This window comes from Grammomys surdaster, unplaced genomic scaffold (assembly GCF_004785775.1).
Source record: "Grammomys surdaster isolate TR1022 unplaced genomic scaffold, NIH_TR_1.0 725, whole genome shotgun sequence".
Lineage (NCBI taxonomy): Eukaryota > Metazoa > Chordata > Mammalia > Rodentia > Muridae > Grammomys > Grammomys surdaster.
Window position 1 is genome coordinate 459,603 of NW_021605144.1, and position 14,445 is coordinate 474,047.

At 40.2% G+C, this 14,445-nt stretch overlaps 1 protein-coding gene across 1 annotated transcript in view; it reads right to left on the reverse strand.

Annotated features, from left to right (window-relative positions):
* The window catches only part of Lipm (lipase family member M), a 17,061-nt gene extending 3,385 nt beyond the window's left edge, over positions 1-13,676 (reverse strand). Inside the window, exons 1-7 of the mRNA XM_028782289.1 lie at positions 13,530-13,676; positions 8,835-8,952; positions 6,356-6,554; positions 5,429-5,538; positions 2,131-2,267; positions 1,850-1,996; positions 440-511 (exon numbers count right to left, since the gene is read on the reverse strand). Of these exons, the coding sequence (XP_028638122.1) occupies positions 440-511; positions 1,850-1,996; positions 2,131-2,267; positions 5,429-5,538; positions 6,356-6,554; positions 8,835-8,952; positions 13,530-13,676 (930 nt within the window). The remainder of the gene's footprint in view (positions 1-439; positions 512-1,849; positions 1,997-2,130; positions 2,268-5,428; positions 5,539-6,355; positions 6,555-8,834; positions 8,953-13,529) is intronic.
* Between the last annotated feature and the right edge of the window lie 769 nt (positions 13,677-14,445).

Sequence of the window (14,445 nt, forward strand, 5' to 3'; positions counted from 1 at the left end):
ACACACACACACACACACACACACACACACACACACACACACTTCTCTACTGAGACTGCAAAGCTCACACCAAGAGCTCCTGTAAAGATTCCTTTCTGTACATTGGCCCACCTTTACATTTTCATTCCAGCTTGACCGTAATGCTCAACAAGTGGAAAAGGACAACTTGAAGCACAATTTCCTCCATCAGTCTTTGGAACTTTGACTCCAGACAGAGAAGTGTCTTATTTGAATCATTTAACTTTCAAAATGCAGCAAAGACCGACTTAAGGCCCTTTCTGCCCTTGCCTCTTTTCTCTGGAAAGTTCAACTAAGCTCACATTCAAATATAAGTGGCCAGATTTTAACCCAGGATAAACAGAAGCCATTAGGCTTCATGGCTATTTCAGTCAAAATGTGCAAGGATCCTTCTCTGGGACTGCAAGCTGGGCATTCTGACCTGGCTCCAGTGGAGAATATTCTGCACAGATGTTCCAGCAGGTGTATGGGCGACATACACATTTGCTCGGCTCTGTAACAAAGCATAATGATTTATGAGACCAGATGTCAGTCCTGTTAAAAATCAGATCTCAATGGTGTCACACTAAGAAATGGGAACATCATTGAATTAGCATCCATAACCTTAAACAGAAGAGGATATGTGCATGCCAGTCAACTCTGCCTTCCTACAAAACAGCATTGTTCATTTGAGAATAGGCTCTCATTAAAAAGAACTTAACTAGTTTCAACTCTAGCATTGCAAAAAAATAGATAAAACAATAATAAATAAGTAACTTTGCTAGAGATATTTAGGACAAGGACTCCAGCTCTATAATTTAATTTTAGGGAAGATATGGACAAGTTTCTGTACAGTGGAGCTATTAATAATACTTGTCTAATGGGTTTGTTGTCAGGAACAGTTAATCCTGGGACAGTAAAGATGACTGTTAAACGATGGCTATAAGTTAATTCTTCTTGGTTCTCCTTTAAAAAGAAAAGTTGTTAGGATGAAAGACATTCCTCTGGTCAGCGAGAATGGTCCAGGCAGGCAGCCCTCCATTGTCAGCCTTAACTGACCTCCTGCCTGAAAAATCCACACCTTGGCCAGTCTCCCTCACTGTCATCTCTGTAGGGTTAGTCAACCTTCACAAATTCTAGAGTAGTGGCTCTCAACCTTCCTGATGCTGCAACCCTTGGATACAGTTATGGTGACCCCAAGCATAAAATTATTTTGGTGCTAATTTATAACTGTAGTTTTGTAATATCTGATATGCAGGATATCCGTTGTGTGTCTTCTGTTGGGTCACGACCCACAAGTTGATAACCACCAGGTAGAGGGTCAACTTCAGCTTCTTTTGAGGTTGTTTCCCAGCCCCACTTTTTAATTCACTAAGTCCAATTTTGTTCCTTGTCAAGGAATTATCTCTAGTCACATAATTTTGTTCACTAATCTTCAACCATACATAGCAGGGAACTCACCCAGCGATGCCACCAGTAGTGACACCCCAAACAAGCTGAAATACTCATTTCCATCAAGGGACATCAAATACAAATCAAAAGTTCCTTTGTGGAGCATGGAGATGGGCGATGGTTGAAGGACTTTCATTTTTCTGGTTATTTTTCTCCGTGTTATTTCTTTTCTGTAAGTTTCCAACTTCACCTATAATCTATCAAGTTAGTCTCTGGCAATGCGTTCACAGTAACCTTGCCTTATCTCCTCCTGCAGCTTGCTCAACATTTTCTTACAACTTGGAAATCACAGATTACAGGTTGCACATAGTTTCTTTAACCCTTGGCCAGTGTCCGCTCATTTTCAAGTACTGAGACTGGAAACTCCCAGCTTTGCTTAGGAAACGACATTCCCACTCACCATGTTCATGTTGTTCGTGTTAAAACCTCCCATTAGTAAGATGATGTTGCTGCAGATTTGGTCAAGAATCATCTGGCCACAAAGGTAAATAAAAAGCTGTCTGAAAAATCTAGTCTGGTATAAAAATTCTTGTCTGCCAAATAATCCCTGTAAAGAGAAGAGATGAAATAGTGTCCATGACAATATACCCAGAAAGAAAATGGCTTTCATTTAAAGTGTTATTACAAGGAACTGGTCTAAAAGACTTTCCTGCAGACAGAGGCATCTGGGGTGTCACATACCTTGATCATCATATCTGGCAGCAGCAGAAATTTGGTCCCAGGACTTCTCGAATATTTAACAGTGGCTATAGGGGCTAAGGCAAAATACATTTTGATTTTATGAGCTAGCTCTGGCATTGTGGAAAATGCAATAAAGCCTGTAAGAGAGAAAAATTTATCACCATGGGAACTGAATAGCTAAGAACTTATAAAATGCATATTTTACTTCTGTCAAAATTCCTTAATAATTATGTGTGATTATGTCTTAACCTTCCTCTAATGCAGCTATAGACTTCAGGGATGTAGTGTGTGTGTGTGTGTGTGTGTGTGTGTGTGTGCGCGCGCGCGAGCGCGTTTTGAGGGAGCTCAATGCAAAAATGTCTGGATTTCAATCTTTTAGACTTGTTTTCAAGTAGAAAGTTCTCATTGAATTAAATTGTTCAGCTCTTACACCTGGAGTGGAGAGAACAATTTTCCCACATATGTACTCTTGTATAGTGAGGACGATCTCTGCTGACCCTATGGAAGAGAAAAGCTGTCCCATGAAGCCAGGACAGATCTTACATTTGAAATCAGGGATATTTGCACATTCTCTGTTTAGGCTGCAATCTCCAGTTTGTGGATGAGAAAAACCTAAACTCAAGACCCCTGTTCCACTCTCAGAAAGTGAATGGGTATAAGAGAAGACGGGATCCTTCTATACAGCTCTCTGCATCTGGCTAGGTTTGCTAGCTGTTTGCAAGGGCAAACACACAAGAGACTTGTTATTATCTCTTGCTCTCTCAGCTATACTGTGAGTACAAAAAAGATGGGAATGTACATGCCTGTCCTCTCCAGATTAATTCTGACCAGATTAGAACTCTCCTCAAATGTTAAGATCTGAGAACCATCAATAACCTCTCCCAGGAAGACTGCTCTTCATGCAAAGCAAGTTTGGGGGTTTTATTTTAATATGGTTTACCATTAGACTTATCTTTGATTTCTTGCTCATATATTCTTCTGAAAACAGCATCCAGTCCTGCTTTCAGCACCTTTACCTTGATGTTAAGCTGAACCAATTGAGTATAGAAAAACTATTTTAAGAAGATGTCTGGAGTGAAGAGCTATGAAACACTGTAATTGTACCAGTGGTTTGATGAGAGCTAGCAATACTGCAGCCCATTGCTGTTATCCAAAGTTAAGATAAGGAAAGTATAAGACCCAGACTTCTTTCCTACTTTAGAGGATCACTTAAAAATGAGCACACTGAATTTGAGCTCTCAGTTCCAGCAGCCACTAGAATTTTTGATTCCCAATACGACCTTAGTTTTACAGGATGTCACATGATGTGAGCAATGATCCTCAGTGATTGCAGGAATTTTTTTTTGATAGGAAATTAGCTGGTTCCATGAATAAAACCCAAGAGGTCCTAGTAAACCACATAGTTCCCAATAGATATGGACTGTGCTGTGAGTGATAGAAAGCAAGGGAGAGAGACAAACAAAAATAGCCAGTTAACTGTGCTCACTGTTCTTCAGAGTCAGGTTAGTTTTGTGGATAAACTATGCTATCTGCTTGAGAAAAGTTGTAGTCTAGAGCTTGGCTGTGTCTAGTTTAGTCTTTGCCACTCTGTATGACGTGTCTCCTGGGGTTGAGTAAATTTTAGGGGAAAAGCTGACCAATTTGTTACACATAAACTTTCCTATAAAAAGTTGCACTTGCACATACAATAGATTTTTCTCATCATTCTACCTTCTCCTTTGAACTTCTCAAAGTAAGTATATTAAGTCCTTTATTCTTTTAATAGAGTGAGACAGAGCCTAAACCCGAGGGATTTCAGACAGAGGTAAGTGGCCATGGGAAAGCTAGTAGAAAGGTAAGCTTGGTGACAGTTAAATGACCAATGAGAGCTTTGGCAGAAGCAAACCACCTGGGGTGTGAGTCCCTGTGACCAGAGCAACAACATGTTCTGCTGGCACCATGGTGTACTGTTGAGTTAAGGCAACAGCAAGCATCCTATGAGTTAACCCAGTGCCGCTGGAAGATTATTGACCTAAAGTCATAAGTAGGCTCAAAGGTATCCATGTCTGTTCTTAGAGAGATTTGACTTCCTAATCCCAAGTGGTTGTGGACATGGAAATAAGACTCTTCAGAATTGAGAAATGTATACATAGAATTCCCACATAGAATGCAATGTGTTTCTCTTATGCTACACTGGTTATTAGACACGTGCAAGTGTAGTTACTGGGTGAAGTTCCTGGTCTTTCATTATATTGCACTTTATTCATCTGTAAAATGGAGATATAGATTTCTTCCAAATATTCTTCTTCAGTGATCAAGCAAAATGATGCAGTTGGTAAGTATACATATAAGGCAGTTATTATGAAAGCAAAAAACAATATGAAGATAGCATTGAATCTGCTTAACTTCATCTTTTTAATGAGTATAAACCCTGTTCTGGTAGGTAAACATGCTACCCTTACTAAAAAGTGCAGATTTTTACCCCAAGAAAACTGTGCTCCTGTTCTCAATTCAGGGTTTAACTTCAAAACACAGATAAAGAGCCCTGATTAGTCTCAGAAACCCTCATTTGGTTACATAGATCTTTTTGTCTCCCAACCCAAGCCTAACAAGTACTTCCCTATTGGTTTAGTTCTGATATGAGGCCAGAATAGCCCCATTTCCACCTCCCAATATAAGTGATCTTATCCTGAGGGGCTGTTATCTGAGTCTCTTGAAGATTCTCTCAAAGCTGGATGTAATCACCTAATCTCAAACACTGGTAAAGAGAGAAACTTGAGTTCACACTACCAGGTCTGCTTGTCATTCAGTGATAACACTCTGTGTCTTTCTTACTGATCACTGTGAGGCCAACTGTGAACCTGAGGCTTCATTCACTGAATAAATTCATGGGAGGTGGGACATGCCACAGAATAGAAACATCTATTACATCTGTGCATTAGACAAAATACCTACCTTCACAGAGCTAACATGCATGATTGTATTATGTAGTCCAGTCAGTTAGAATACTCATAAGAGAGAATTATTATCTCCATTTTGCAGATGAAGAAATTGAGACCAGAGTGATGAAGGATTTCCTTTAGGGTATCATCTAAAGAATAGCAGAGATGGTGTTTGAATCCACACCTCTCGCCTTTCTACCACATCCCAGGTTTCCTTCAGTTCCGTCTTTGTTCCCTGAAGCTTTTAGAGCCACTGAAGGGGAGAAGGCCAGGTGAGAGGAGTGATTGACTGAGCCCAGCCACAGCTTGGGTCACAGGCTCACAGGCTCACAGCCTCATACTTCTGTGTATACCAACCTTCTTTCCTGTGAACCTACCCATGGTGGTGCCCTGTGAATAGCCGACATAATAGATCTTTTTCTGGCCTGTTTTCTGTAAGATAAAGTTTATCACAGCTGGAAGGTCAAACCTAGCCATTTCATCAAAACTACAAAGGGAAAAGACAAAGTTATTCGACAATAATACAAACAGAACACAGTCAGAATCCCCCAGGAACTGCCAACATGTCCCCCTCAACCAGTGTCAGCTCTGTTAGCTTGTTACTGTGTTCCTCACAATCTTTGAGATGAATTTGTTTCAAACCTGTGGTGACTCTGTCAGGGCACAGACTGTTAGAAATGTCTATTCTCTCCAGATGCTTTAATATAGTAATGACTATTGAGAAGTTTTGAACACTCAAGCCACCCCCTACTGTAAGGCGTGTTCTACCCTGTAACTAAAACAGCTTAGAGGAATGCAGATTTCTTTGCAGTATGAATGCTGGAATGGTAGCAGAACTCTTATCTGACCAAAGGCATAAAGAACAGGTTGACCATGAGTGGTCAGTAAGGACATTAGGAACTTGAGTAAGGCTATGAGAAATACTACTTAAGGTAATGACACACAACGATTGTTAAATCCCTATTTAATGACACTTGGTCTCATGTCCTGGGGGTGTCAGTCCTGTTGTCATCATATATGAGGGAGTTAATCCCAGATAATAAGTCACAGGGAAATGGCTCAATACCTTTCCCACTCCATTCTCAATCACCTGACACCACGCATTGCTCTCAATCCACCAGCTAGACCTTGAGAGACCCAGTCTTTCCTATATTCACCCATAGCAGCATAAGATCATAAGGACAACTGAGGGATATTGAGTAGGGACTTGGATATGAGCAATCCAAATACCACAAGTCACAATTCTTTACCCAGTGCTTCTAGGCACATCTGTATCCACATCAGTCCTCAAAGCATTCTTGTACCTGAAAGCCCAGAACTCATCTTGGTCTATGGAGAGGGTCTTGTGCTTCCGAGACCAGGTGTTTCCTCGGCTGTTTCCCATCCACACATCAAAGCCAGCATCCGCCAGAATAAAACCCAGGCTGTTGTTGGGCAGGTTGGAAATCCAGTTGCTAGCATCCCCAAGAAGGCCATGCTGCAGTAACACCACTGGCCTGGATCCTGCAAACAAGAGAAAATTCTAACTGGTGAGGCGTTCTCTACTCTTCTTTCTTTCTTTACATACAAGGACTTGCATACCAGAGAAATCATACATGCAAACCTATCTTTGTATTGCTTGCTAGGTTGATTATCTCAGTCGATTATTTAATGCTTTTGTGTTTTAATTTCTTCACCACCAGAAAATAGGATTTTTGCTATGAACAAATAAGATACATCACAAGGAACAGATGCACACAGCCTGTTAAAAAAAAAAGCACTAGAATGCAGCTCCCAACATTGTTTTGAGGAACTTTTAGTGTTCAACTGTTATTATTACATCTTCAGAAAATATTAGAACTGTTTCAGAAGAAGGTATCTTATAATGACGAACACATACATGCACATGTACATTTGTAAAAAAATAGTCTAGTGACAAAGACTCCACATGTAAAACTGACTCACATTTCAGGGAAATGTGTCGATCAGAATAGAGTTATAAGCTGGGTGTGTGGCACATACCTATAGTACCAGGACTGAGGAGGCTAATTCGGAGGATCATGAGTTTGGGGCCAGCCTGGGCTATACAGCAAGACATGGTCAAAACTCAAATAAATAAATAATGGTAATAAATTACAGCCCACTAGGTAGTAAGAGGAACTCTAAGAATATCATCATGTGGAACTGTACTGTACACCAACCGGACTAAAAGCAATGTCAACACTCATGCCGTGTGACCAATCAGCAACCTGTGAGTAGTAACTTTTGACCCTGGTGTCCTCCACACAGAGTAATCAGCACAGTCACTTGACAGGAAGAAGGATGCCTTGCCCAAGCCTGTAGGATTTGTGGAACTTAATGAAAAGCCTCTGTTTCCAGGGTACTCAGTTATGTGCACATTTCCTTTCCTTCATCTCACAGATAAATTTTAGTAGCCCCAGACTGTTCTCAGTGAAGTGTTTATTGTTGAATACACATGAATGAAAACAGAGAAGCCCCTGCTCTCCATGAGGTTCCACTCTGGTGGAAGAAGAAAAGACGATAAACTACCATGAAAATATGTCTTTAGGCGTAGTAAGGGAAAACAGGAGATGTGACGCCGGGTGTTAATAGACGGCATGAGGCTGCAATCAGACTAGGGTTGTCAGGAAAGAAGGGTCTTGGAAAACTGGCCCTATCATGGAAATGGAGTAGGCATGCAGCAGGTACAGCCATGCAGCCCGGGGCAAGAACACTCATTTTGAAAAAGGCTACAGGTGTGCCTATTGGGATAAATAGAATTCTGAAACTTTTACACCACAAACCAGTAACATTTGTCCAGTGTTAGATAAGAACACAGGCTACATTCTGATAAATATCTTGATTTGAATGCCACACACTACCAAGTATTAGCATGGTCTTTCTGGTCTAGTCACACAGTTGGGTGTGGCAGAGTGATACAGAAAATTATATGGAACTAAGGAAATGAAGCACTTGGCATTAAAGCTGTTATACAGAAAGGAAACGGGAAGTTATATTTTCACACCCATGACAGACAATATAGTTGCCGTTATATATGCAGTAACAAAATATGAAAAGCACAGAGCCCAGTGGAAACAGATATGTGCATACTTGGTTGACGAGGATGAATGTTTAAAAAACAGTGTCAGTCTAGAGCCTCATATAAAAGTGAAATTAAGCAAATGCCATAAAACACATTGAAAATGGAAATATGTGCACCTAGAGACTGCTTCTTAGTCTTTGGTGGAAAACGAGGCAACATCATGAATATTCAAGGTGCTCTTTGGATGGGCCACATGTTGTACAGTGTTGACAATCAGGTACTTCATAGGAGCTCAAGAAGAATGAAAGCCCCCATGTGGTATTTTCAAGGGATCATCAGGGAATGTTCTAGAATATTTATGTAGGAGGGGTTTGGGAATGGATTAAGTGCCAGAATGCATGAAAATGGATGTTTTTCCTGAAGGTTTTGTTTCGTTTGTAGTATTTGCTTTGTTTTGTTTTATTTGTAGTGATGGTGATTGAACCCAAGTTCCCAAAACTGCTTGTTATGTGTTCTTCCCCTGTGTTCCCTCTGGAGATCAAAGGTATATTTGAAACATATGTCTGAGACGTTGATGACTATGGGTATGGATGAAATATAATCTGGTAATGGGGGTAGGGATTATTTGGGAGCTGACACTATCTTTCCCCCTAACCAAGGGATCTCAGGCCATTCTAAGAACCAAAACTCAACTCTACATATCAAGAAAATCTGGGCTTCAAGAAGAAGATCATGTTGGGGTGACACTGAGTAAACCATACCTTCTTTTTTAAATTGTGTCTGTCCTTGAGGGATTCTGTTCACAGAAAGGATGTACCCATCTTCGGTTGGAACTTCATACTCCTCACTGGGATAACCCTTGTGTTTGATGATTTCGCTCTATAGAAAAACAAACAAAAACCTCAACATTTATTTAGACTTCAGGTCTACAAGGGCATAGTCTCAACAACTCAAAGGTAAGAGTAGTTTCTTAGGTATTGCAAGAAGGTCCTGACCTTTCCCTAACTGATACTACCTTAGTCAAACCAGCCAATTCTCCTTGGATTTAAATGTGATTAGTTTTTATATTTTTCAGTATTGGTGAGCAAACCTGGGGCCTCACAAGTTAGACAAATGCTCTGCCACTAAATTATACCCAATTTCTCTCACTTTTTAAATTATTCTGGATCCTGGATTACACTGGATCCTGGTTCTCAGAAGTTGGGAGGTAATTCTGTCAGCCTTACCTAAGCACTTGGTAGGAAGGCAGAACATGGCAATGACCCACTGTATTAGGAACTCTGATGGGAGAACAGGTCTTCCCAGAATTCTGGCTCTTGAAAAACACTGAGCCAAAACACAGATTCCAAAGTCTGGATGTGCCCCAGAGACATCCAGGATCAACAGATGTACAGATTCTTGAGCTCAGGTCAAGAAGCCAGGCCATTGTACCATAGTGCCTGTTCTGTGGTGACTTGGGACTTCTTTGTCCCCTCAGCCCTTTAGGTTTTTTTAGTTTTAAATTCAAAGACTGAAGAACAGTATTTCTTAAGCTTTTAAACTGAAAAAAAAAAACCCTCTGTGAATTTGGGAATAACTATAAAAATGCTATGCATAAACATTTTTTTTCTATGCAATTTCAAGGGTCTCAGACTCCTGCCTGCCTACACTGGATCACCTGCTAAACATTTCTACTTCAAACACGAGTGCATGCTGAAACTCTTCCTCCTACACCGCCTCATGGCGCTTGCCAACTGTCACTGTCTCATCAGTCAGAGAAGGGGACTATCTCAATTAGGAGCTGCTAAGAAATGAGTAAGAGAGAAATCATGTGCAGAAGGCACAACACAGAATACAGAGCAACAAACATAGTCACTAAGGAGAAAAGCCATGGTCTCACCAGAGATCTAATCCCACACACACATTTTCTCTGATATTGAAAACCTGTTTCTTCCTCTATTCCTCTGCTAGATCCTTCTGGATAGGATAAGACAAGGAATGTGCATAGAACATTAATTAATTAGTGCCTAACACCAACAGTGGACACTCTGTAGGTGTTATATATAATTAAAACCCAATAAGCACACAATTAAAACTCAACTAACCAAATATTATGGAATTGTGTGTGTGTGTGTGTGTGCACATGTGTGCACATAGCACTGTTGCAGAGTTAATTTAGGTCATTTTGATCATGCATCAGTATACTTAGAGGATTTATCAGGACACAGATTGTTGGATTCCATTCTTAAAGTTCTGGCAGGTCTGGGGTAGACTCAAAACACTGATGTTTCTAATAAGCTTCCAGATGTTGTTGAAGCTGTTTGTTCTGGAGAGACTATCCCTTCAAGAATCACCATTGAGGACAGTGTGGAGAGCTAAGATTCAACCATGAAATGTTTGAGGGCTTCTGAGATTTATATAATTTGTCATCAAGGGGTCATGCATAAGGTCTGGTTTAAGGGTGTAAGATAAGGAAGTGGGTGGAGGAACTCTGAGCAGGGAGAGACTCATGAACGGGATTAGTTAGGGAAACTTTTATGGAGGAGGTAAAATTTGAATTCATCTAAGACTAAAGAACTACCTGAGAGAAGACAGAAGGTAGAGGTTATGGGCATGGGTATCTCAGAAAACGATTATATGTTAGTGACCATTGTTAGTGATGGCTAACAGGCTATATTTGACAAGAGAGCTCATACAAGATAATATTAAGAAACAAATTTGTCTACATAAAAAATACAGATCTAACATATTCTAAAGAGTAAGATGTTTTAATACCATTTATTTTTCTTTGTGTTTTGAGACAAGGTCTCTTTTTCTATGTAGCCCTGGATATCCCAGAACTTGATATGTAGACTAGGCTAGCCTTGAATTCACAGAGATACGTTTGTTTCTGTGTTTTGAGTGCTGGAATTAAAAGCATGCATCACTATGCTTGGCTACATAATCAAATATAGCACTGTATATATACATATATGCATATATGTGTATATTCACACATACATACATACACACACACACACACACACACTTTTTGAGTCAGAACCTCACTGTAGTATCCAAACTGTACTTGAGCTTGGAATGCTTTTGCCATCCTAAGTGTAAATTAAAAATACCTGAAGGAAAAAAATCAGTTATGTGCATTAAAACAATATTTTAAGAAGGGTTAGCCCAGCATTGGTGGCATATACCTTTAACCCCAGCTCTTGAGAAGCAGAGGCAGATGATCTCTATGAATTTGAGGCCAGCCTATTCTACAGTAGGAGTTCTAGGACAGATAAAGGATCATGCCTTGAAAGAAAAGGTTTTACCCTTTGTCATTTGTTCATTTTTAGAAACATTGGTGTGTATGTGACATACATGACATAGTGACATATAGTAACTATATGGTGTATGCCACTGTACCTAGCTACAAGGGTTCTTAATATACATCTTTCATGTGAGTTATGCTTTAAAGTATAGCTGCTCCCTAAATGATCTAACCTGGGACAACTATGCACACCAAAATGTAGAATATGATACAGAAAGTTGAATAATGTTCTTGGAAGATGTTTAAAATGTTGGGACATCCTTTGTGATGCATACTGTTAGTAGAAAGTATTAGAAAATAGGAAATTGTGTATGATGCTCCTTAGTCTTCTCTTAGAAAACAGAAACCTTCATAGATTTAGAAGGCAATGACAGGACATGATAAAGCTGTTGGTGGTTAGCTCTGTGTGCTAATGTATTAATAAGCATTATCGGCATCTGAAGTTCGTAGGTTCCCTACAAGGGGTATATACTGCTCTTGCAATAAAAGCACTAACCTTTAAAGGTCAACATTTTCATCTTGAACATGGCATGCTGTCAGCTACCCTACTTCCTCAACATGGTGACCTCTTTGCCAGATGCCCCCTACCTACCTCCTATTTATTCTTCTGAATTCAGGCTACAAAATATTTTTCTACATTCTGGATTAGTTTCTCATTTTGATCTCACCTTTTCTCACCTTTGATCTTAGTCTTGTGATCAGTAATTGAGAGTTTGGTTTTTATGCTGGATTACCAGCTTTTGATTTTCTGAGATTTCTCTGTGGCCATGGTGAATAGCATGACTTCAGGCACCTGAAGTGATGGAGTCCAGCACCTTCCAGGAGTCCTGACAGCGTGGAGCTTCTGATTAGTCTAGGAAAGTAATCTTTGTCAAAGGAACTCCATGTACCCTAAAACTCGAGAAATTTGTGTGGAACAGTCAGGACTCTTGAGGATCTGCAGCAGTGTACCAGGAGGACAAGCATTAGCTAGACATTGAATGGGACAAAGAAGCCTCCAGAGACTGTAGATATTTGTACTCTGCCGACTCAGAACGTTTCCACAGTCTGTAAGTCTTAGAGGCTATGTCAGCTATCAGAGTGATGATGGAAACCTGATAGTACTATGGAGATTCAGATAAAACAAACAAACAAACAAACTTTTTCACAGGCTGTTGGGTTTAGAAACCATGCAAAAAATCCTAGAGAAAAAGAGTTTGTAGAAAAAGGGTCTTGTATAAAAGTTACCAAGACCTGTTACCACTTTTGATGGAGATATTAGGTGAGACTGCGAAATGTCCAACACAATCATGTCACTCATTTGGAAGTCGGTTCTCCACCCTGTCATCTGGTAGGGTTTATTGCACAGCGGCTATAATTACAGGCGTGTGTTTAGGCGGACCTGAGTTTAAATTGTAGGTCCACCAAGCATAGCGGTGGGGCTTGTTTAACTGGTTTAAATGCTTCTTTATTCTTAGTGCCTTGATTTGAAGAGTATAGACAGTCATATCTCCAGGTCGGAGCAATGTATCTCTGCAACTTTTTATCACAATGCCTTCTGTAGAATAAATGATACTATATGGTGATCATGAAATAAAACTTAGTTTGGGGTTTGAGAGTCAACACAAAAATTCTCCCAAAGACTTCTGAAGAGATGTGTCATCATTTGTGCATCTTTCTTACATGCCTTCTCTAGCACAAACAGACCTCTCATTGCTATTTGACAGTTAGCCTCCCGAGCAGGATAAGAACAGGAGCTACTAGAAGTACATGCTTTCATAGCAAGAGCTCAGAGGTGATATTTTTACCAAAGGGATAAAGCAAGAAAATAAAAAAGACAAAATGAAAATCATCAGGGAAGGCTCCAAAGGTTTCAACTATTTCCTTGTTTATTGGGTGACTCTGAAGGTTCAACAAAGAGTTAAGCTGCTCTTGAAGCCCAAAGCGATGATTAAGTCATTCACCCCAAATCACTGACTTTGATTGGGAAGCACCTCCTCTCCCCACCCCCCACAGTCTGCTGACAACCAGTTCAGCTTTCTTCCAGTGTTGTTTGCACCATACTGTTCTAGCATGTCCTAGCATGAAATATTTCAGTATATAAAAATAACAGAGCACGCAGCTACTTCACAAATGTAAAGGTTAACACATCACCCCTCACTCCCGCCAAACATGGAAAACCCCAACTTACAACATTCATGAATGCTTCTGGGTCCACAGCTTTCGTTGGCATATGTCCCGAGTTCACATTTCTTTGGAGTAAATACGCTACCAGAATCAGAAGCCATATCTCCACTCTGTGTGAAACAGTCCATGCTCTTGACAAGATTTCTGACATGGTCCAACACCGGCATGTGCTCTGTTGCTAAGGACGTAACAACTACATCTGGAGTCAGAAGAAGGACATGTAGGTATAAAGCATCTTTTGTGCGTTTTTCAGTGGCAAAAAAAAAAAAGTCTGAAGCAGATTAAGCAGGTGTACATACAGCAATGAAAGAACACGGTGTAGGCTGCAAACATTGCTTAGGATGTCACAATGCTGCCTGGCTCCTCATGCTCCTCCCTCATTCATCTTGTAAACACCAATCCTTCCACTTCTAGGTGTGTCCAACTTTCTTTGTTGCAATGGGAGTTTCATGCATGTTTAATGGAGCCCACAAGCTCCTGTTCACCATCACCGTGTCAGGGCCATAAGAACCACAGCCCCCTTCTGCTTAGCTCTCATCTTTCCTTGATTCAATAGCAAGAGGTGGAACCTGCAGAATACACTGAAAGTCTCCGTAGTTACAATGTGATGGCTTCCACCATCACTGTCCTGGAGATCAAATGCAGGGTTAATTACTTTTAAGTGAAATGTCAAAAGTTTTAAGAAAATTTCCCATTTTCGGTGCTGGGTTAGAAAAAAAAAAGTATCTGTGAGAAAGCAATCCAGGCTTAGCCTGTTTCTCTAGCTCCATCCATACATACCAAATTTTAAATTTGGTTTGTAGTTAATAGTTAATTGTTGACTGTGATACCTAGTAATTAAATCACCAGAAGGAACCCAAATAGTGAGTGGTAGCCTACTTGTTTTTATGAACCAAATGCCCCAGTTCAGCAGACAGTGA